Source organism: Corella eumyota, chromosome 2, assembly GCF_963082875.1.
Source record: "Corella eumyota chromosome 2, kaCorEumy4.1, whole genome shotgun sequence".
Lineage (NCBI taxonomy): Eukaryota > Metazoa > Chordata > Ascidiacea > Phlebobranchia > Corellidae > Corella > Corella eumyota.
Genome location: NC_137491.1, coordinates 15771813 through 15796881, shown reverse-complemented (window position 1 = coordinate 15796881; position 25069 = coordinate 15771813). Strand labels below are relative to the sequence as shown.

General features: G+C 28.0%; 3 protein-coding genes across 3 annotated transcripts; 1 reads left to right on the top strand and 2 right to left on the bottom strand.

The window, feature by feature from the left end:
- Nucleotides 1-19: 19 nt before the first annotated feature.
- On the bottom strand, nucleotides 20-5222 carry LOC145741528 (nicotinamide/nicotinic acid mononucleotide adenylyltransferase 2-like). The gene is made up of 8 exons (XM_082559124.1): nucleotides 5083-5222; nucleotides 4589-4745; nucleotides 3587-3665; nucleotides 2865-3081; nucleotides 2514-2587; nucleotides 2237-2350; nucleotides 1129-1307; nucleotides 20-761 (listed from the first exon to the last, which is right to left on the bottom strand). Exons 1-8 carry the CDS (start codon nucleotides 5165-5167, stop codon nucleotides 653-655), a joined length of 1014 nt encoding a protein of 337 aa, XP_082415250.1. The 5' UTR covers nucleotides 5168-5222; the 3' UTR covers nucleotides 20-652.
- A 62-nt stretch (nucleotides 5223-5284) lies between these two features.
- On the bottom strand, nucleotides 5285-8242 carry LOC145741527 (uncharacterized). Its single transcript, XM_082559123.1, has one exon. It carries the CDS (start codon nucleotides 8215-8217, stop codon nucleotides 5518-5520), a length of 2700 nt encoding a protein of 899 aa, XP_082415249.1. The 5' UTR covers nucleotides 8218-8242; the 3' UTR covers nucleotides 5285-5517.
- A 15235-nt stretch (nucleotides 8243-23477) lies between these two features.
- Nucleotides 23478-25012, top strand: LOC145743126 (F-box only protein 15-like). Its single transcript, XM_082561029.1, has one exon. The coding sequence runs from the start codon at nucleotides 23563-23565 to the stop codon at nucleotides 24871-24873; it is 1311 nt and encodes a 436-aa protein (XP_082417155.1). The 5' UTR covers nucleotides 23478-23562; the 3' UTR covers nucleotides 24874-25012.
- The last annotated feature ends 57 nt before the right edge of the window (nucleotides 25013-25069 follow it).

The window sequence follows — 25069 nt, the reverse complement described above, 5'->3', positions numbered from 1 at the left end:
GTTAACACTATGTTGGAATTAAATGCAAAAATAAATAAAAATAGCAATATTTTAAATAAAGATAGGTAAAAGGACATAAAATGTGCTGAAAATAGGAAAAAAATTTATATGTTTATTGCATAACATAATTACCTGTACAGTTTAAGTTTTAAAATCAATAAAAAATTCCATGACAATTCAATTTGAAGCAGTAGTTTAACAATTTTAAAAGGAAAATTTCCAACACTGGTTTATATTCTATTAAATGAATGTCTTAAATTTTTACTGATATTAGCTACCAAAGATTGCTTCTTTAAAAACAAATTGCAAAACCTGTAAAAATAAATAACTGCAAAAGTAAAAAATAAAAACCATTTTTTAACAAATATAAAAAATAAAATCTAAAAGAATCCAATTTCCAAAATTAATTAAAATTATGGCTTAAAATAACACTAATATTAGCACCCCAATTCTACACAAAATTGCTTTTTTTAAAACATATTGCAAAAACTGTCAAATATAATTAAATGCAAAAATAAAAAAAATAAAAATCTCAATTTTAACACACATAAATAAATAAAATCTAAAAGAATCAAAAAAACGGTGACCAAAATTTACACAATTCGAGATTTACGTACAATATACAACATGCACTAGTAAATATAGTTGAAGATTAGGCAGGACAAGGTTTTGGTTCTCTGTAGAGGTCATTTCTACAAATATATTCCAAAACACTTGGACTGGTATTTTCACGTAGAATTTTGCCCCCATTATCTGTGCATCTAATTAAAATAAAAAAAATTATTTTGTTAAAATTTAAATAAATTTTAATAAAAAAATATGTTAATTATTTTTTAATAGAGTAAATAAAAACTGTAACTTAAGTATTCTAAACTATAAATTTACATAAAACTAAACTAAAGTATTCTAACGTATAAAACTATAACTAAAGTAGTCTAAAAATAATTTAAAGTATTTTAATATCAGACAAAAAACTAAAAATATAAATAAATCTTAATTTTATACTTTTTCAAATCATAAATTAATAATAACACACAACTTTAGAAACTTTTTTTTATGTAAAAAGGTTCATAAAATATTTTACAAAATTTTGATAACAAAAAAATTAAACAAAATAATAATTCTTACCCCTCAGTAGAAGGCAGATTAAACATATCGGGATCCAATGAACTGTTAACCAATATAACAGTGCCTTCAACTCTTGATAAAACATGTTGAAGTTTGCTTAAAGAGGCTCGAATTTGAGCACTTTGCTCCTTTTTACGTGGTATGCATACAATTCCATAAGTCGATACAATCTCGATTATCTAAAAAAAATATTTATTTATGTTTAATAAATTTAAAATTTTTTTTATATTCATACTTTAAATTTTTTTTTTTCATTTCCATAATAAAATATATACAGATAATGATTTTTTAAGAAATATTTTAACTAAAAAAATTTTATTTTTCTTTAGTAAAATTTAACAAAATTATGTTGGCAATAACTAAAAAAACAAAAAAATTGACATTTTATTTAAAAGTTTTTTAACTACAAAGTCATTGCAGAATAATTAATCAATGTTTAAATATTTAATAGGACTGAATCTCTTTATTTCACTGCAGGGATACCTGTGTGTTTTAAGTCTAGACCTTTGTGCTAAATATAATCACATTAAAAATTTCACCTTGGCGTAAAATATAGCACTTAGCTACTTTAAGGGTGGAAATTGTTATTTAAATAAAATAATATTGGGTATATACTTTTTATTTAAAAAAGAATCATAAAATAAAAAAAAAATGCTTAGGCTAATGGTAGGTTTTCTAATAAAGCAATGAAATGGACAAATTTTGACAACTATTCTATATTAAAGTTTTATAGACATTACGCTGTATTTTCAATTCATAAGCCTTCAAAAATACTGTATGCAGAAAAAATGTAATGCTGTTAATTAAAAGGGACATTGTTTTCGATTTTCACCCTTGCCAGAAAAAGACACTGGTGACACTTTTATCAATATATTACTAATACTATAATTAAAGACACTTTTAAATTTAAGCAGAGGAAAATTAAACACAGGACTACATACCATTTTAAAAGTTTCAACTTAAGTAATCATTATGCTCAATAATGGGGATCTTCAAATCGACCTTGGGGTCAAAAATAGCTAAAATTTTATAGTCTAACAGGCCAATATATTTATTATTTCTAGGTCTAATTAAGTAAGAGATATTTATTAAAAAACTGAATACCTACATCCTCATCTAACCAGAGCCCAGGCACAGAAAAAGATTCGAGCAAATCCTCATTACACAATAACATAATTTTTGTGTGACGCAAGTCATAAGATGCTCCATATACCATGTTGTCCTACAAAAATTTAAAATGCAGACCATAGGCCCGCAATTGATTAGTATAGTTTTACAAGTATATATAATATTGGTTGTATTTTGCTGTTATTGGTTATAATAATTAACAATTAAATAATATCTAAATTTTAAATGAACTAAAAAATAAAAAGAAGTGGTTTTACCGGTATAGCAAATGGTACAGGTTGTACGCAACATACTTTCTGTAAATTATTGCTCAATCTGTTCAGAACAACTCCTATAAAATAAAATTTAATTTTTAAATATAAAATTTAAATCAGATGTTAAGTTTGGCGCTATAACGGTTAGGAATTCCTGCCGAACCAAAAATTCAATCGGCAGATTAATTATCAGTTAACATTTTTGATAATATCCCAAACTACCAAATAAAAAACCAAAACTGCCTCCAAGTAAATGTTAGCCAATGTTTAGGCTGTGAAGTCAGCCCTTTTAGAATAAAAAAATATATACAAAAAAGAATAAATAAATTTTACAACAAAACAGAAAATAAAAACCTGCAAGTTCTGGTTCAGAAGCTTCATTGATCTCAGAATTATCATCACTATCGTTGTTATTTTGGTTGTGAGTGAGCTGTGATATTGACTTGGATCCAGTCAGTATCTGATGCCTGATCATTCCACCTGGTTGTAAGGTGACAGTACTTGCCGGATATCGAGTTGTAGGGATATACTGAATACGGCTTGAATAAGGGCCTGGTACTCCATATTCGTTCTTGCAAGATAAGTTTAAATTTAAAATTATTTTTAAAAACAGTATCTTATATGCTCATATTGTCGAGAACCATTTGACCAAATGAACATTTCCCGAAAAATTATTCTAAAAAACTACATTGTACTGATATTTAGGCCAGAATTTTTTTCTAAAATAAAAAGACATTCATTTCCCATAGAAAAGGGGTCGGGGTAAGACGGGGGAACTAGAAAATGACTCATTCTTTAGAAATTGAGTTTTCGGTCAAATGTCTATTTGGTAAAATGGTTTTCAGTGAGGGCCCATTTCAAAAAATAATCAAAATTACACCAGCAAAAAACTATAAAATAAATACCTTAGCTGTACAAAGCCCATTTTCGTTTTAAATAAAATTATTAGCAATATAAGAAAAAAATATTTATATTTTAATGCTTGCTGCTACCATTATTGTAATATTATGAATTCTGGCTAGTTAAAATGTTAGGAAAATATTTGGGTATGCAACTTTATAAATGAAATTATAAACCTTGATTTTGTTGGCCTGATGTTGAAGAACTTTAACAGTTTTAACCCATTCCTTTTGCGATGATTCCCATCCATCAGCGCTACATAAAAAAATTTTTTTTATTAACACTTATAACAACTTTATTAGAAATTTATATGATAGTATTAAAATTAATAAACACTGTGTTGTGTTACAAAACATGTCTTGGGTTTGATTCCTACTGCATGCATATTAAAAATTTTTAAAGTAATTTGTTAGTAGTATAGGTTAATAAATTTGTAGCCAAAAAAAAATATATATATCAGGCCCATAATATAACAAATATAAATATATTACTAGAATGTAGCATATAAGGCAACTATTTTAGCCTGTACACACTATTTAAAATAATTCAACAACATATTGTTTTAAAAATGTGTTTACTAAAATTGGCAAATTTTTATCCCAAGTGTAACAACTTTTAGAGAATAATAGATTTCAGTAAAAGCAAGAATTATTTCATTAATAATTAAAGACTTTTCCAGTAAGATAATATTGATTTGCAACCAATTTTAAAAATGACATCATGACAAAACTTGAATTACGTCATTCAATTTTAAAACAATATATATTAGTTCAAAGGGCCAATTATTTTTATTCCAAAAAATTAAATATTTGTAACAAACATAATATCATTAAAAAAACTTAAAAAAAAAACTCTAAATTTACCCATAAAAAAAATTCTTAAAAAATTTCAAACAAAAATTTAAAATTTTTTATAGGCCTAATATATTTAACTTTAAATACCAACACCAAAATTTCTAAAAAAAATATATAATACATTTATTAAATCAATGTTAAAACCATTTTATTATAAAAAGGGCAATTATAAATTATAATATCCGAAACTGCCATGGACAACCCAAGACTGTGTTGGGTAAACCAATGTTACTTCATATTTGGGTCATAAAGTCCACTTTCCCACATCGAGGATAAATAAATACAAAAAAATAGGATATAAAAAATTAACAAAGTATTATTTACCTTAACCATGAAAAGTTTTGTACAGCAAGCCTGCACATCTCAACTCTGTGATGAGCTTGAGAGAAATTACTTTTAACAACTGAATTATGAAGTGGAGATAATATTCCACCTACCACAATATGTTGTCCTGTTCTTTCCAAAAAACTTCGCGCTAATTCTGTGAACAACAAATTTTTTATAAAAATTACTGTAGCTTAATTAATAAGTTTTTATATATATACTTCTAGGCAATAACAACAAACAAAAAAATTTTTTTTTTTTAATAAGTTAAGAAGGGTACCATTTTATGATGAAAAAATGTTTGAAAACAACAATTTGAAACACTTTAGAGTAAATAAATTTAATAACATAACCATAATTAATATATTGTAGTCTAAATTTTTTTTTTAATAAAAAAGGATATTTTTCATTTTAAAATAACCCTGTTTTCAAAATTTATTAGAATAATATATAATTATTTTTAAAAACAAAATTGTGTAGGCTACGTTACTAACCAAACATCTTCAAGTGTCCCAAGGTGACAGGATCGAAAGCTTGCGAGCAAACTAAAACTACTGGACATCTTTTCTGAAAAGTCATAACTCCTGTTCATCCAAATAAAACATAAATATCTACTACAAAGTCAAAAGCCCTATAATAGTTGAAAAGGCTAAATAGAAATAATAAAAAATATTTTCAAGCTAATACAATATATAAGGCATTGGGTAGGATTTTATAAGGCAGTTAACATAAGCTATTTTGTAAGCTTAATGATTATAAGAAAAACTCACAAGATATTAAAATATGACAATTTACAGAAACAATGAAAATTTCTAAAAGTAATAAAAGCACAATAAATAAAACATTGCAAAAGCCACCAAATATACTTAACAAAATTAAAAGGAAAAATAGAATTTTTGCTACAAACTGTGTAATCATTACACTATTTTTTAAACAGTGTTATCCAATTTAGAAAGTTGAAAAGGCTCTAGACCCTGATCTAGTTGAAAAAGAATGGAAAATAAGCAGGTAGCAGCTTTTCCGTTTGGACATAACTGCCTCCACATGTCTGGAAAGTCACGTTGCATATAAACAACCTCGTTAATATTGACAAAAAGAAGATCGGTCGATTCATCTGTCTCATTTCCACCTAGTTGATACAACTTTAATATTTCTTTTGAATCTAAATCGCAATCTATATGAAAATAACACACAGGGCGGTAGGAGCTCAATCTGTTTCTTACCAATCCCATTAGTTGAGGCTCACTTAGATTCTTGAAAGGAATATTTACTTCTTCGCTAACCTCTTTTAGCTGCGAAAAAAATATTTCTTTTAAAACTTCAGGTGGTTTTAACTGCTCAATTTTCAGTTCTTCATATTTGCTGCTGGATACAGCTGAGGGTTCAGGGTGGCCGCCGGGTACATCTAGCTGATTTTTAGCCTCTGCCACCCAATTGCTTCTTCTCTGATAAATTACAAAGTTGTCTGATGTAACAACTATACCAGCAACACCCAGAGGGTCGGAAAAATAAGCCTGTCTGTTATTATGATCAGTTGTTCCTTGATTGGCTAACATTTCTGTATTTTCTGACCAGTTTGTTTCCATGTAATCTCTATAACATGTCAGCCCAAGATTAAAGTTTAGTTCAGTTTGGTTTTCAGGAAATTTTGACACCGAATCGATTCGAAATTTACTGGCGTTAAACAATCTGGGATTTTGTATTTTTCTTTCTTCCCAACTCAGATTAATCTTTTCTTCAAATTCTTTAATGATTTGTCGATTATAATCTTCAGACAGTGTAACTGAACATTGATTTTGACTTAGTCCCTTAGGATTAGGTGATAAAAACATTATTGATAAATCACTATCAACATCATAGTGTTTAGAATCTATATCGTCAAAATTTCCATCTATTTGTTTATCATTTAAATCTGTATTTGAATTATCTATGGTTTGTGGCGAAGATATTGGTGTGACTGAGTTTGAATCTCTATTTAACATTTTTATCCAAGCACCACCAACGCTTACTGACCTTCCTACAACCGCAGATTCAGGCATAACTGATAACACAACCTCAGGTTTAACATCGTTAGTCGACATATAAGATATTAACATACTGTATGTTGTATGTCCCCATACAACTTCAAGTGTGTAATTATCAGGGTCGTTTGACTTGCATAAAGTAAGCAAACCAGCTTGTTTATCACAGTCTTTGTTAAGCAAATCAGACTCCATGACACCTTTAAGTAATGTCTGTTGCACTGCCTTATAAGGTTCGTTGGTTTTTAGATTTTCTGAGCAAGTTTTTGCAATGATCGTGTACATGAGTTGTTCACCACAACCGCTGGTTGAAAGAGCAACCGATGGTCCACTTTCGTTACCATTTTCTGCCCAACAACCACAACCATACATGGCAGCCTGCCCAACTCTACCCGGTAGTTTCATTAAAAGGCCACCACTGGACACACCAGCTGCCACCCTGCCATCAATGTCGATTGCAACTGCACCAACTGTATCAAAACGCTGCATGTCACTATCGTCATCAGTTAATTCAGGCAATTTTCTTTTTCGAAGATGTGTCATCAGTTTGCGATTATATTTTTCCCAGGTTTTCTTAGCAGATTTGCTAACCAGGTCTTTTTTATCGCACATGCGAACCCCATGAGCCATGGCCCAATTTTCTGCACCGACGCTTGACATAACACATGGCGGAATTCTTCCTAACGACAGTCTATGGTTTAGTGATTGCTCATGTGCTAATTGGTATGCTGCACATACTGGGTTTGCAATTTTGCTTACATTTGAGACGGCACCGAATGTAGAATTTCCTGCAGCACTGAATTCAACAGATGCATCCATTACACTTGCATCACATTCAACTGTGCCAGATTCTGTTAAATTTGAACCAAAACCGGCATTGGTCATTGAACTATCTTCTAGTAATTTGACAGCCATAGTCACAGCTTCCCCGGCAGTACATCCTTGTTTTAACAAATCTGTTACCTTTAAACCAATACTTTCGCATAGTTCTTTATATTGTTTCATTTTATCGGGAGAATGATATCCAGCACCAACATGAATCGCAATTAAACCCAGTTGATTCTCACTTATAGATTTGTTATTATCTATATCCAAGCTTTTATCAAGCAAATTATTAATACCATTGTGATATTCATTACAGTGTAATTGCTTCAATGGAAATCGACAGTAATTGACGATTGTAAAAGGAATATTTTTGTTTGAATTTATATCGTCTAATAATTTTTGTTTAAGTTCAGCATGGCCCTTTTTATCGGTTTCTACGTTGCTTGGTTGTTTTACTGAATATTCATGATATATTTTTACTGTTCGAATGTTAATGCTTGCTTTACAATTATTAATATGGACATGTTTGTCATAGTTTAATAAACCTTTTCTTGTTATTGTGTCTATTTCCTTTGCACCATTTGTCTTTATTAAACAAGTTCTGCAATTCCAGGTTTCGGTTCTTACTATTTCGAATAAAGTGCCACTGTAAGGAATAGGTAGCAAACCATTTACGTGACTAAATCGTAAAGTCCGGGAATTGGATGACACGGTTTTTAATCTTTTTGATGTTCCTCTTTTGTGGCCTGAAACCTTTTTAAATTTAAAACACGAAATGTCCATAAATTTAAGAAGAAGGTCGTTGACATCGTGTTTATACGTACCGGTACAATATTTATCTTGGTTTTCTACAAAAGACCCTAACGCATCCTTTAAAAATTTTAAATCTGCCATTTTCAGATTTTACAATAGCTAACACATTCTTTAGTCTGCAAACTAAAAAACATAGCTAAAGACTGCAATACTGCAATCGGGCTCGATTAGGATCGACCGGAGCGACCGCCGGCGACCAAGACACGTAAATTAACCTTTAAATCAGTGTTTGGTATATTTATTGGTGTTTAAAAGTATTACCTGTCCTACAATGTCAAGGTACAAATTTTTGGCTAAGTTGACTAGCATTAGTGTTTTTTATTAATTTAATTTAAAAAATTGCGTCCAAATCAAAACGAAAATGTACAACGCTAAAACTAGTTTACAATCAAACATAACTACGATGGGCATTTTTATGGTTCGAAATCTTAGATTTCGGAACATATTGTTATTGTCAGTGTATTAATATTGTTTTTCTTCTTTCTAGTTTGTTCTTTAAAATTAAAAGTTCTAAATTTTCGTTATGTATATTTTTATCCTAAAGTGTCGCAAACCTCCTATTAACGACATTTAATCAGTTAGTGTATAAAATGTTTCAGAAGAGACGAGGCTCCCGTACAAAATTGTTCCGTTATAAAAACCTATTAAAAAAATTTTTTTTACCGGGAAAAATATAATGTTACTTAAGCAGAGATCAACAATTTTTGAGCATGAATTTGCTTAAGAATATGTGTCAAATTCGTGCGTTACAACAAAATTTATATATTAAAAAAAATCCTTTATAATAAAAAAGATTTCTAATATAGGTTATAGAGGCAAAACGTACATAGAACGCGATAGAAAACGCGTGAATTTACAAATCTATATTACCCGCCACTGCCATCTAGCGGGATGAAAAACTGATAAATTTTAGTGACTAAAATCCATCAAATCGTTTTATTTGAACACATTAGCAGAACTTAGACTAAAAATAGTTGTATTAAATATATTTCAAAGCAGCAAATAGATGTATTAAATATATTTAAAGAGCAAATTTCAAATACAAAATGACAAAACCAATTTAAAACATATAGTTCCAGTTTTTGGCACCATTAGATTTCGCTTTTCAATCTACTATTTGTTTGTTGAAAAAACTCCTGAACCCCAACCATTTTTACAATTAAAAATAAAAATAAATAAATAAAAACTAAATAATAATATAAACAAATAAATAAAAAAGGTGTAAATTTAAGTGGCTATGTTATGATACTTAGTAAATGTAAGTGTAAAAAATGTTTACACTTAATATTTTTCAATTTTAAAATAGATATCTACAGATTAAACAACTACCTTTAACAAATACACAAAAACAAAATTTGTTTATATAGCTTTATAATTGCATTTTTTATGTAAAACTTAGCTTGGCATGTTAAATAAATTTTAAACCCAATGATATCATCATACTAAAGGCCTGTTCACACGACAAGGTAACGTTGCGTTGCGTTACATAACTTTACGAGTTCTAGGGATTTTTCTTTAAATTTCAATAAAAAGTATCTATTATAAGTATACCGCTTACGAAATCTTGCGTAAATTTCGCTTCAGCTACAAAGCTTTAAAACATAATAACACTACTTGTTCATAATAAAAAACAATCTTATTTTTAGTAAATGATGTACAACCACCAAGTTAATTTTTAAAAAGATCGCTTAAGTTGACTATTAGAAATTTTTAAAATATTAAATTTATACACTTACTTATAAGTGAAATGAAAAATCACCTTGTCAACCTTCGTCCCTCAGCACAGAAAAAAGATTCACATTTTTCTTTGAATGATTTTAGGTTTTAATTTGTGAACTCTTAAAAAAACAATAAAAAAGATTTATAAAAACAAAGTTGCCTACACACAGTAATATAAAACCTGTGGTCGATATATTATAAAACATACCTTGCTTTCATTAGCAGACTAGCTGACTAGAGGGTTGAAGTTAAGTTTATCAACAAAATGTATCAAAACCTAAAACGTGGTCACCACCACAATTTAACTACCTGTATGTTTAACAAAAAAAAGTTTAATTAATTATTTGGCTTATTTTATCAATCAAAATTTGTTTCATTACCATGGATTTTACATAAAACTCATCGTTCCACTACTAAAAAATATTTTTTAGAACTCTGCAATTTATTAAGTTTAATAAGTCATAAAAATATATTTAAGGGGTTTATTAAGATATAATTTAAACAACAATGTGTGTTTGCATTGTATTTTTGTTCATGGTTATTCAAAAACCTCATTGAGCTGTGCACTTTTTCGTTTATCCTCAATACTTAATTTTTTTAGGAATTTATAAAAACTTGCATACATTAAAAAATTAATAAAAAAGATATTTAAATTTATTAACGAAAAGGTAAATAATAAAATATTTTTATTAAACTGTTTTTTAATGACTTTAAAAGTCTTTTTAATTTACGCAAATATCGTGACGTCACGAATCTCGCTTTTCATTATGAAATCGCATGAGCTAGGGCTTGAGCTCGATTAGGGTTAGAAAAAACAGAGTTAGGCTTTCCAATAAAATTAAATCGAAAATACAAAAAATTTAACTTGGTATAAAAAGTTATGGAAATGCTTCGTTAAATAAAATTAAGGTTTTAGTTCTTTAAAATCTATAAAACCATTAAACAGTCTCGCTAAATATAATTATAAACACAGAAACCTGAACACACTTGGGACTGTGTCAACTATATCACTTTTAAAAAAAAGCAGACACGTGATTACTACAAACTTTTAACCCGTAAAAACTTTTAAAGCGATGATTATGAATTACATATAAAAAATAGGCACGTGAAAACCTTCAGCCCTACAGGCCTAAAGCCCTACAGCCCACCTTTTGTTAAGTGAGGTCCTGAGACTTTTTTTTGAAATTTGCCAGGTTGAAGTGAGGTCCCGAGACTTTTTTGGTTCTTCTTTTGCATAAAAAACACATAACCCACACATATGCCTAGTTTTATAAATCTGTTCTATATACTCTATTTATTACTTGCGCAAAACATCTAAAAACCCATTAAACAGTCCTGTTTAATATAATTATGAACACACAGAAACCTAAACACATTGGGACTGTGTCAACTATACTACTTTTAATGCGCAAAATTATGAGTTTTTAACTAGCCACAAATAAAAGAAAATGCAGACACGTGAAACTTTTAACCCGTGAAAATTTAAAGCGCTCAATTATACGGTACATATAAAAAATCAGCACGTGAAAACCTACGGCCCTACAGACCTCAACTAAATAAGGTCCTAAGTTTTTTTAGGTTTGAAATATGATCCAATCCATTCAAAATTTGTCTTTCGAGTCCCTGAGTTCTTTGACTTAACTGCGCCTCGCTTAGTGGAAAATGTTTTCTATACTTTATAACAGACCTATGTTAAAGCAATAGTAAATTATATTATTCCCTTTTCTTAATTTTAATAAATCGAAATCCAGTGTTTGTTAGTGTCCAAACACATTTTTATTATTATTTTATGAATATAAAACTCAAAATAAGTTTTTTTATATTTTTAATAAATATTCAACAACAAAAAATAGCAAAAATAAATTAACTAAAGGTCATGCCTGTTCCATAAAGTCCTAAACGTTTGCAGAGAAGGCACGACCGCTTTTTAATGGTGTTAAAACTGCAATCCCAAAAAGGTAGTTATGATTCTTAAACAAGTTGTAAAGTACATAAAATGTACGTAGTTTATTGAAATAATAATTATTAAAACTTGGTTAAAATATCAGTTTAATAAAAAACAACATAAAAATCACAAGTTGTGGTGTGCAATATTTCGTATGTTATGACCATATTAAAAATAGCAATTTTTTTAAATGCCATCGTTGTTGGGCCATTAAAATTACCAAGCCAAAATATTTTAACCAAACAAAGACGTATAATCATTTAACCCTTTTGTTTTTTATGCTTTCCAATTAGCTAGATTTATCACCCTACCGACCGGGTTTAGGTATCTGATAGTATTGCTTTATTGTCACATGAATATTATTAATTGATCTTTGAGTGAATAGAATTATTGTATACGTTTGTAATTACCATAGCTTTGTTTTCGTTACTTTCGATTAAGTTATAACTTGTGCAACTAAATATTTTGGCACTATAGTTAGTTAGTAAATGTAGTGGATATACTTTACAGTTGGTAAATATTTAAATGTAAAATTGCTTTTTTAAATGATTGGTATAAAGATAAGAAAACACGTGGTTAGTTATTTAAATGAGCAATTTGTACGTAGATAACAATATGACGTAACAATAAATCATGCTTTCGTACAAAAAGAAAATAAACACTGGGCCTCCTACTTCGAGCATTAAGATGGCTTACTTTGACTTGTACGCAGACTTACCCGTTCTACAGCCTGTAGAACAGCACGACACTATACCCGACATGACGTCACAGGATATCATGACGTTGCGAAAAAAAATTTTTCTGGCCCCGCCGCATCTCCGGATGGGAGTTCTGGGTCCTCTTTCAGGAGCTTCCCAGGTCCAGGTTTGAGTGTTTCGACTGGGGGCGGGGGGGGGGAGACCGAAAGGAATGGAGGAGGTCCCGGTACCCACCCCGTGCTGGCGGGTTCCGATTTGTTACAGGTTTGATGTTTTACTGTTACTTTAAAATTAAAAGCATAATCAAAAAATCGTTAAAGTTTGTAAGTTAGGAGTGAATATGTTCGACAACATTTTAAATGTCGATATTGTTCATGTTCTATAGCAACTAAAGCATGCTGACCATTATTTTGGTATTGGCTGATGTTAGCTTATCGTATTATTTTGTTAATGTATTTGCAACCTAAATAATTCATTCACCAGTTAAATAGACAAAACATTTCGTAACTTATTTATGGCGCTATTTTGTTCAACCAACTATTGTATTGTAATAATTTGGTCGCCATGCAAACAAAACTTTTAAAATTTCCGTAACCTAGCCCTGTTCATATCTACAATCTGTAATTATGGTTCGAAAAGTCAGTATTTTTATTATTATGGTTCCAAATATTAGATTTAAAAACATATTGTTATTTTGTTATTGTCAGTATTTTTATTTTTACTATGGTTCGAATCTTAGATTTCGAAACAAATTGTTATTGTCAATATTTTTATTCTTACTCATCCGAATTTTAAAAAAGAATTACTTTTGACCTTGTGTATATATAAAGTTCTGAAATTTTAGTATGTTGTTTATAATTTAATTGTGTTCCAATCTTTCTATTCTTAAAGTTTAATTATTACTAATTACTAATTGCTTGTTTATTTATTAAAATTTAAAGATCGTTAGTAGGTTTTCAAACTTTGGTCAGTTTTATATTATAATATTAATAACTCAAAAATAGCTTAAAAATTTAATTTTTGTTTGTTTATTTTATTTAAATTCTTGTTGTTTGTTCTATAAAAATTAAAGTTCAATATTAAGCATTCTATAATACAAGTGGTTAAAAAACATATTTAAAAAATAATTTTTATTTGTTTATTATATTTAAATGCTTGTTTATATATTAAAAATCAAATTTAGGAATTCAAAATTTAGTTTAATGAATATCCTGATATTAACAACTTAAAACTCGGTTAAAATATCAATTTTTGTTTGTTTAAAACATTTAAATGCTTGTTTGTTAATTGAAAAATTAAATATTGATATTTTAAAACATTTAAAATACTTTTGTTCTAAAATTTTTTTAGTCCAATAATTCAATACGTTTTTAGTCTACTAATTAAATACGTTATCTTTAATTTATTAATTCAGTTAATATTCATAATTAGTAATATTTATGCATAACTTTATTTATTAATAGAGATTAAATTTAAAAATGATCAAATAATTTCGAACCATATTTTATTTATCAAATAAATCTAGTTTAAAAATTTTTATTGTTATAATTTTTTAAACACTTCTATATTTACAATAAAAAAAATTTAATTTTAAAGTTAAAAAAACTAGACTGTGTGGTTAGAATATAGTTGCAAGTAGCTAGACAAAATACCTTAATGAGTCTAAAATTTTAATTTTTAGTTAATAAAAATCAACAATAATTTTATCATTTCACAAAAATTTACAAAAAAAATAAAAGTAACAACTAAATTATATTTTTAACATTGGTCGTTCATGTAAGTCTCCTTAAAGTGGCCTAAAAATAAAAAAATAAATTTAGTTAAACATGGCAAAGTAGCAAATGTATGTCATAATGTAGTACCACACTTTTTAATAACTGTTATTTAATCAGCTAAAAGGAAAAAGCAAAAAATATGAATTGAAGCAATCGTAAATTTTTACATTCAGGAATTTCTACATAGACATGTTCTTCTGATTTGGCCAAATCTGAAAAAGAAAAAATTATTTTAACGTATGATACAATGATTAAAACAAGAAATTCATGCAAATATACCTTTAAATGACATATATAATAGTTATAACTTGCTTAACCCAATGCTTCTATCGCTTTTCAGTTTATAAACTACATAAAAAACTACAGGAATCACAAAGAAGAGGAAAAGTCCACCAAATACCAATCCTACTGGATTCAGTGTGTTCTAAAAATAAACATTAAAACATAAAACTAAGACTTGATGAAAATTATAATTATTAAAAAGAAATAGCATTACATTGTTAAAAAAAACGTATCCTTATACTTCACCCGATGTAAATTTGTAATTAATTTTTCTTTTTTGTTTCTAATTTTTAAATTATTAACAAAAAGTAGCAGTTACCATTTCTTCTATTTCTTTTATAATATTTGGTACACTAATTTAAAATAAACATAATAGTATATACAAACCTTAGATTTCGGGTTTTTTAAGTCTGCTTTTTTTTTTTTTTTTTTTAAGTCTGCTTTTGTCATTGTGTTTGTAGGTTTTATTGTTGGAGAATTCAAAGTTGCCTTTGATTTTATTGTATTTGTAATTATTATTGTTGCATGATTCAAGTTTGACTTTGTTGTTACTGCTTTTGTAGTTATTACTGTTAATTAATAAAAATCTTTAAAAAGTTATACTACCTATAAGTATTTAAAATTTTACAAATTTATATATCATATTGAAATATTAAAAAAAATAAACCTGGAAAATTTCTTTGGCAAATATATTTAGCATAAACATGACAGTAGTAATCCACCCACTTCGCATTACGACCATGTGATAAAACGCATTTCTGATTACCACCTTTATTGTCTGGTTGGTTATTAACCTTATCCCAATATGCCTGACTACTCAACAAAATTGTATCATCGTTCCACTTGAAAGAGGAATCGAAATTTGTTGGGTTAGTTCTTGTTAGGCCAATCCAATAATCGTATTTTTCTCCTAACATGTAAAAATAAATATTTTAAACCCTGGGTATATATTAATATATTTATTACAAAAACTATATGTAATAAGAGTGCAATACCAATAACAAATACTTTAACATATAAAACATTATACCTCCATTTGAATGAATGATAATTTTAATAAAATCACGAATCTCAGAAGTTTTTGGAGCAGCTAATGCAGCACCCATATCTGCACATTTTGCTACTGATGTTGTATAGGTGTCACCCTTTTGGCTTAAATAATATTCTACGCCATTATTTACATACCACTGATCTCCATTTACAATATTTATACTTAAAATTACAAAACTTAAGATTAACTTGCTCATTTTAAAGTAAATCAGCTTGCTCAGATATAATGTTGGTACAACTGAATAGTTAGAGCACTTTATAGGGAAGTTTGCATACGTTAAGTTTACAATATTTTATAGTTTATTGTAAACGTTATTTGATCATGGTCGTATAAAGTTACAAAATAACACCACGCATTTAATTTTATAGATTTACTTATAAAAACAACAGCTAAATAAATAAACTCTAATGATTAAACAGTCTGTTGTATTTTTTTGTAATAAAATTGTGTAAATTGCAAAAGAGCGTTTTAATATTGCTTGCATATGCCCGATTTGAGTTTATACGATAATGACACCTAATAAATTAATATAACATATACTTAATCGTGTGATGATATTATTAAATAAGCTATTTAAATACGATAAAACTTGATTTTATATAATTTGAACCAGAAGATAACTAAGCTTGAAGACATTTTAACTGCATGACAACGCAGCCTTTAAACGAGTCAATCCAATAATAATTCGTTTTGTTTGTTTATTTTAAAAGCTACAATTAGCGTTTTAAAATTGAATTGTAATTAGGTTAAGCAGACTCAAGGTTAAGGCGTTTAAAGTAAGTTGTCCCCGAGTTAAATTAGAAAATCAAGTCTTTTAAAAATTAACTTAAAAAGGTTAAAATCGCTCTAAGAATAATTTAAAAAAAGCATTATTTGTTTACCAATTATTTAATCAATGTAAAATGCTATAAAACTAAAGTAATGCTGTACAATGCGATATTCTAAAAATTTGGTATACATAAGATTAAATCAAACATCTACACTAATTCACATGTCTAAAAGGTTAACTTACAAATATTTACTACATATTTGATCACTGTAAAATTCTATAAAACATTTACAATATTTTATATTACATTATTATATTAATTTGGTATACATAAGCTTAATAAAAGTCAAACATCTACACTAATTTAGATATCTTAAAGGTTTAACCTTACAAAATTATATTTTTAAATATAATTACATAGCTTTAAAAAATTTTAATCAGGCTTAAAATTTACAATTTTACATTTGCGTTACATCCTGGCTCAGCACAGCTTTCTAGTTTTTTGGCACAATCATCACAAGTTACACGATGGTTGCAAACAAAAGCTACTGCCGTGGACTGGTTTTTCTTACAAACCTTGCAAATAAAATATTTTTTTTTAACATACCAGAAACAATGTTCAGAAAACTTGGATACAAGATGTGTCACAAGAGCAAGTCCAACTTCACTAACTTGTCTAAAAAAAATTTAAATCTTTTAAAAATTACAGTTTTTTTTATATAAAATAAATTTAAAATTAATTATTAACTGCTTCTAATATATGCCACACTTTATACTGATAATGAAAAATTTTTAAAACCTAACTATAAATCACTAATAAAAACATGTCTACTCAACTCGAAAGTCCATCTAGTCACGTGACTCTGCACGTGTGACTCTGCACCAAGTCACGTGACTCTGCACGTGTTCAGTGACATGTGTGTCCGTGCACGACGCTTCTTGCAGTAGAAAGCGCCTTTCAAGATGTCACTCAAAATATATTTTCTTAAATCTTCTAAACAATTCATTAAAACGTTAATATAACAACACAAACTAATACCCTGTTATAGTATGTAAATGTTTATTTACTTTTTAAGAATTATTTGTAACAGTTAACGTCTTAAATTACGACTAAACAACTTATACGTGCGTTTACATAGCGCATTACGTAACACCAGGAATTTAAGATTATGATGCAACTTCGTGTTTAAAGAAATTTCTCGGGGAGACGCACCAATTAAGACGTCGCATTCCCCTCGCATAATTGATAAATTACAGCTGGATTTATCTACATTCTATAACTTTATTTGGTATTTAAATCTCTGTTTAGTCTGCACGTGTTAACTAAATAAAATTTGCACACGAAACCTCGTGGTAGAGGAATTTTTCGAGGAGGCGCACTAATAATGACGTCACGTTTCTTGTGCCTCGCTTAGTGAAAAATTTTAAGTTTTCTATGCTTTATAACAGACCTATGTTAAAGCAATAGTAAATTAAATTATTCCCTTTTCTTAATTTTAATAAATCGAAATTCAGTGTTTGTTAGTGTCCAAACACATTTTTATTATCATTTTATAAATATAAAACTCAAAATAATTTTTTTTTTATTTTTAATAAATATTTAACCACAAAAAATAGCAAAAATAAATTAACTAAAGGTCATGCCTGTTCCATGAAGTCCTAAACGTTTGCAGAGAAGGCACGACCGCTTTTTAATGGTAACCTGGCAATTATGTTAAAACTGCAATCCTAAAAAGGTAGTTATGATTCTTAAACAAGTTGTGAAGTACATAACATGTGCGTAGTTTATTAAAATAATAATTGTTAAAACTTGGTTAAAATATCAGTTTAATAAAAAACAACATAAAAATCACAAGTTGTGGTGTGCAATATTTCGTATGTTATGACCATATTAAAAATAGCAATTTTTTTAAATGCCATCGTTGTTGGGCCATTAAAATTACCAAGCCAAAATATTTTAACCAAACAAAGACGTATAATCATTTAACCCTTTTGTTTTTTATGCTTTCCAATTAGCTAGATTTATCACCCTACCGACTGGGTTTAGATAACTATAACTTTATTTATTAATAGAAATTAATTTTAAAAATGATCAAATGATTTCGAACGATATTTTATTTATCAAAAAAATCTAGGTTAAAAATTTTTATTGTTATAATTTTTTAAACACTTCTATATTTACAATAAAAAAAATTTTAAATAAAAAAAAATTAGACTGTGTGGTTAGAATATAGTTGCAAGTAGCTAGACAAAATACCTTAATAAGTCTAAATTTTTAATTTTTAGTTAATAAAAATCAACAATAATTTTTTCATTTCACAAAAATTTACAAAAAATTATCTAATTAAATAAAAGTAACAACTAAATTTTCTTTTTTAACATTGATCGTTCATGTAAGTCTCCTTAAAGTTACCTATAAAAAAAATTATTTTTGCAATTTTAATGTACAATTTTACTCTCTGAAAGCTAGTCGCGAGTAGAACTTTTTCACAAAATATAAAAACATACTTACAAGCTATTTTTACATCATAAAAATTTTCTGGTTTGTCTGTAAAAATAAGAAAATAAATTTAGTTAAACATGGCAAAGTAGCTATGTCATAATGTAGTATCACACTATTTTGTTAACTGCTATTTAATCAGCTAAAAGTAAAAAGCAAAAAATATAAATTGAAGCAATCGTAAATTTTTACATTCAGGAATTTCTACGTAGACATGCTCTTCTGATTTGGCCAAATCTGAAAAAAACGTATTCAGCAATGATAAAAACAAGAAATCCATGCAAATGTGCCTTTAAATGACATATAGACATAATAGTTATAACTTACTTAACTCAATGCTTTTATCGCTTTTCAGTTGATAAACTACATAAAAAACTACAGGAATCACAATGAAGAGGAAAAGTCCAACAAATACAAATCCTACTAGATTCAGTAAGTTCTAAAAATAAACATTAAAACATAAAGCTAAGACTTGGGGAAAATTTTAATTATTAAAAAGAAATAGCCTAGCATTACATTGCTAAAAAAACGTGTCTCTATACTTCATATTTGTTTTTCATTTTTAAATTATTAATAAAATGTAGCAGTTACTATTTCTTCCATTTATTCTAAAATATTTGGTACACTGATTAAAAATAAACATAATAGTATATACAAACCTTAGATTTCGGTTGTTGTTTTGGCGCAAAAGTTAATTTTGTTTTTGTTGTGTGTGTAGTTGTTTTTGTTATTGTATTTGATATTGCCTTATTTGCTGTTTCTGTTGAAGTTATTTGTGCTGTTGTTAATAAAGAGCGCAATTCTGTTTTTGTTTTCATTGTATTTGTAGAGGTTTTAAAGTTTGTTTTTGTTATCAATATGTTTGTAGGTATTATTGTTGCAGAACTCAAAACTGCCTTTGTTTTTTTTGTATTTATAGTTATTATTGTTGCAGGATTCAAGTTTGACATTGTTGTCACTGGGTTTGTAGTTATAGCTGTGAATTAATAAACACTTTTAAATAGTTATACTACCTTCAAGTATTTTAAATTTTACAAATTTATATATCATATCGAAATATTAAAAAAATAAACCTGGGAAATTTCTTTGGCAAATATATTTAGCATAAACATGACAGTAGTAATCCACCCACTTCGTATTACGACCATGTGATAAAACACAGTTTTGATTACCACCTTTATTGTCTGGTTGGTTATTAAGCGTATCCCAATATGCCTGACTACTTAACAATATTGTATCATCGTTCCACTTGAAAGAGGAATCAAAATTTGCTGCGTTGATTCTTGTTAAACCAATCCAATGATCGTACTTTTGGCCTAACATGTATAAAGTAATATTTTTAATCTTACCTGGATCTTTTTATTACACAAAAATTTAATACAATTAATAACAAATATGTTTACATTTAAAACAATTTACCTCCGACTAAATAAATGATGTGTTTAATAAAATCACGAATTTCAGAAGTTTTTGGTGTAGCTAACTTGGCGTTCATTTCGGCACACTTTTCCATGGATGTTGTGTAGGTATTTCCCTTTTGACTAATATAATATTCTACACCGTTGTATAAATACCATTGTTCCCCATGTACAACATTAAAATTTAGAAATATTAGACTTAAAAGTAACTTATACATTTTGAAAGACATTAATTTGTTTTTCAAGTTTTACCAAACTAAATAATAAGCTGCATTTGTAGATGTAAGTAAAAACAATCTCCCCATCAAGTCTATATACATAGGTTTAAAGGCCACTGTGAAGTAAACAAAGCTATAATAAATTGCAACGGGTCTTACCGATCTCAAGTGTTGTTTGTAACACCATATACTAACAATGATGTTGGTTTTACTATTTTAAACTTTACGTTACTCCCGCCAAGTCAAAGTTCATTAGAACTTTGTTAAATTAACAAAGGGAAAATGTTTAGTCAATATGTTGATTTATTCAATATGCATTTATAAAAATAATAAACAAACTTAATTCAATATAATAAACTATCGCTGATAAACAACAAATTTTGCGTAAAATTTGAATCTCGCTAAACAATAAAAGTGTTATATATTCATATTTGTTCGTATTTTGTATATCTTTGGCCTTGGTCTGGAAAAGTATAATAATAACTACTGCCAAAAAGAGAAAACGATGAAAAACTCGAAAAAGATGAAATCTTGAATTTCGGAAGTTTTTGGTGTAGCTAACTTGGCATTTATTTCATTTATTTATTTATTATTATATAATTATTATTTTTTTTTGTAGTGTAGGTATTTCCCTTTGACTAATATAAAATTCTACGCCGTTATATAAATACCATTGTTCTTATTTATAACATTAAGACGAAATTATTATATTTAAAAGTAACTTATACATTTTGAAAGGCATCGATTTGCTTTCGAAGTTTTACCAAACTAATTGATTAGCTGCGTAAATAGAAAAGTCTGGATCGTTCAGAATTTTTACTTAAAAGAGAGAAGAAATCGCTTAGTTAATTGTTATAGTTTAACAATTTATAAGTAAATGCAATGGGTTTGTAACAATGGCGCTTCACGTTACTGAAAAACTTAACACACGTCTATAAAATTAAAACTGTAAACAATACAAACTTAAAAATGTATCTTATAGTAAATAATAACTTTTTTTAACGAACAGTAAAGGGTTTTTCCAACCTCGTGCTAACAAAATACAAACAATGGTGTTGGTTTTACTATTTTTAACTACTTGTTTTGCAAAGTAGACTTTATTCTTAGAATAAAGTTAAGGTTATGTTAATATTTATTCAATTAACAAAAAACACAAACCCGGGCAACTGTTGAGCAAATACGTTAATTGAATTTATTTGCGTTTGCAGGTTTATATTAGTATTACAATCTCTATTAATTTTTAAAAATGACAAAAAAAAAAAAAAATAAAAAAATAAATAAAAAAGAAATCAATCAAAAAAAAATAATTTTTTTTTTTAAAAAAGAAAATCAAAAAAAGAAAAAAAAGAAAAAATCAAAAACCACTTGCAATTAAGTTAAGATACCTTAATTAGAGTCATTAACCAAAATATATTTAAGAGTCCAAACCTCAAAATTATAACTACAATTAACAAGACTTAACAAGTTTTACCGCTTAATAAACCCTAAATATGAATATTACGAAATAACACAACATTTCGGTTTACAGCATTTTCTTTTGTCTATTTTTTCTTTTAGTTGTTCAAAGCAAAATATAGTTTCGGTTTTAATTAGTCTAAAACCTATAATTGTAAAATATCCCCACTTATAAATTTGTTGATCTTAACTTTTAAATCATCCCGCTCGTTTTCTGTAAGTGTGGCTGTAGATACAAAGTCACCTATTGCCAAGTCATTAAAGTTTGCCAACTTATGCCTATTTAAAGATATGCTGAGGTTGTTAACCAATTTAAATGCCAATTACAGGTTATAAATTTACCTATATCCTGAATTAATGAAAACTTAAAATACAAAACATTATTTGTACATATTATTAAAGTTTTTTGTTTGTATCTTTATCATTGATGTAGGAAGGTCGCCTTTACGACCTAAACATAGAGAAACAACCGTTACTTCGACCTAGTCTCGAGTTGCCTGTGGCAGTTTGGGATATCATAGATTATATAATTGGCCGGTAATTATGCTGCTGGCTAAGTTCTAGCTCAGCAGAAGTTCAAACCGTTTATAGCGCCTTACTCAAGAGCGCTACAGCATGAGAGCAGTAGGGGTTGAACCCACGACCCCATGTGTGCTTACCACTACACCACGCTGCCGGAGGTTTTTGATACACTAGTTTTTTTTACAACCGGTCACTACACTTATAAGGACCAATTATGTTAATCAAATTAAAATGTTCCCAAAAAACTTATTTATTATAAAATTTATGTGTTTAGTAAAATATTTTTTTAAAGTACAAAAGTGCAGTGACGCATATTTATTACTATGATCAATGGTTTCTAAAGGCAATTTAAAAAAAAGTCTATTAAGATATGGCACTTATAAACAAATGCAAAAAAATGTATAAAATATAAAAACACATTTAATTTAACTTATTTTAGCATTTTTTAAAAAAAGATGATAAAAGTTTTAAATATTGAGGATAAACAAAAGTTTTGCGGCTCACTAAACACGAAAATCTTTTATTCTTGCTGTAAACAACAATAAAGTTTTTTGTGTTGCAATTTAAACATGAATTCACACGTGTCAACGTGTAGTTCATTAGATCAGTAAATAATAAACTTGTAGTTTACTTAATTAATTTAAGTTTAAAAGATAGATTTTTTGTTTTGAATTGGTAAAAAAAAATTAATTCGTATAAACCTAATTTATACAGATAATGATCTGATGATTGAATTGTGGTTTGTAAATTACACATTCTCAAACTCTTAAGTGTAACTAAGTTCAAAAATATTTATAAAAAGTCTCTTTTAGGGTTTACAGTTGACTTGTACAAGGAATCTATAACTTGTTGTTTATATCTTCTTGCAGAATTAAAGCCAAAACTATTTGGTAATTGTATCTTTTTGCAGACAACCTTTGTATAAAAATGTTTTTTTTTACGCATAATTTACAATAAATAATCATGTCTTTAAATTCACGATTGCTAAAATTGTCTCTCGGCAAAAGCAAAAACAGAAAAGTTGCAAGGAATTCTATTGAATTACTACCTAATGAACTTGTTGTAAAAATATTTAGTTATTTGGATGTTGAAAGTTTACTGCTTTCAAGTTGTGTCTGTGTGCGATGGCTATCCATTGCAGAAAACAACAAGCTTTGGCAAGATACATACAGGTCTATTTTAGGAGAAAGAAAATATTTGACCACTAAAAAAGACGGAGAATGCAAATGGAAAGAATTGTTTTTACGTCACAGTCGCAGGATGCGAAATAAACGCTTAACTTCACAACTTAAAGTCAATCCCTACACAGGCATAGAGAATAAAGTTGGTGATATACTTTTGTCTCTTGGTGTTACCTTTCAGCTTTGTTTAGTTGATAAGAAGGGGGTGGAACACAACTATACCCAATCCAAATTTTCAATATTTCATGTTTCTCTTTCGCTAACTTGGAACAGTCTTGTTGACTTTATCGAATTTAACAAAATATCTTCCATTAGAATTTACGCGTTAGTGCCATTAGTTTACTTAAAAAATAAAACTCTGTTTAACAATGGACCTAAGCAATGGAGCTTAATCTATAAAGTTGATATGGTGCCGGAGAATATAACTCTTTTAACAACTGAGACTCACATTACAGTTAAAAGGATAGAAAGTAATTTATTAATTGCCTTATGGAAGGATTCAAACAAAATTGCTTTTGTCTCTGGTTTTATACATCACCACAAACTTATCGAAAAGTGCATGTACTCAAATGTAGATCAAATATATTTAAGTTCCCATGAAGTTATTGAGGATGACATAGACCCTCAATACGGGCTTAGCAATTACAAATGCTTCTTGCAACTACACACAATGTCAAGAGCAATCTGGGACAACCAGTTTTCCTATCTAGATACAGAAAGAATTAAAGATCATCTCGTCATTACCCAAGACAAAAAACAGGGTACCTTCAGTGGTTTTCTACCCTTTCAATGGAAAACAGACTTATTTAAGGGACAAATTCCTAATTTACTTGTCGTTGATTTGGTTTTAGTTGATTCCAATCAAATTCCAATTGTCTGTGATACAATTATTATTTTGGGTAAACCAAATAAGGATAATACAATTGATTTTGAAAATAGTGGCAATAAACTAGTTTTTAGTTACGAAAAAGCGGGTCATTACTCTGTGAATTTGTGCTTACTCAAGGATGGAAAATGTGGAAATTTAGAAAATGCAGAGTTTCAAATTCCATTGGATTTTATTAATTCTTGGTTTGGAACTACCTATTCTTAACTTTTTTTATTTAGATAATTTTATACGATATTACCTTTTTAAGTTTGTTTTTTTATGTGTTTGGTTTTTGTACTTCATCGTAAAATTTGGTGTACTAAACTGTTTTTCTTCATAATTTAACATTTTTTTATATAGTGTTACTAGCACATCAGTTTAAGTTATACTTTATCAATAGATATTTATATTTTGACAGGAG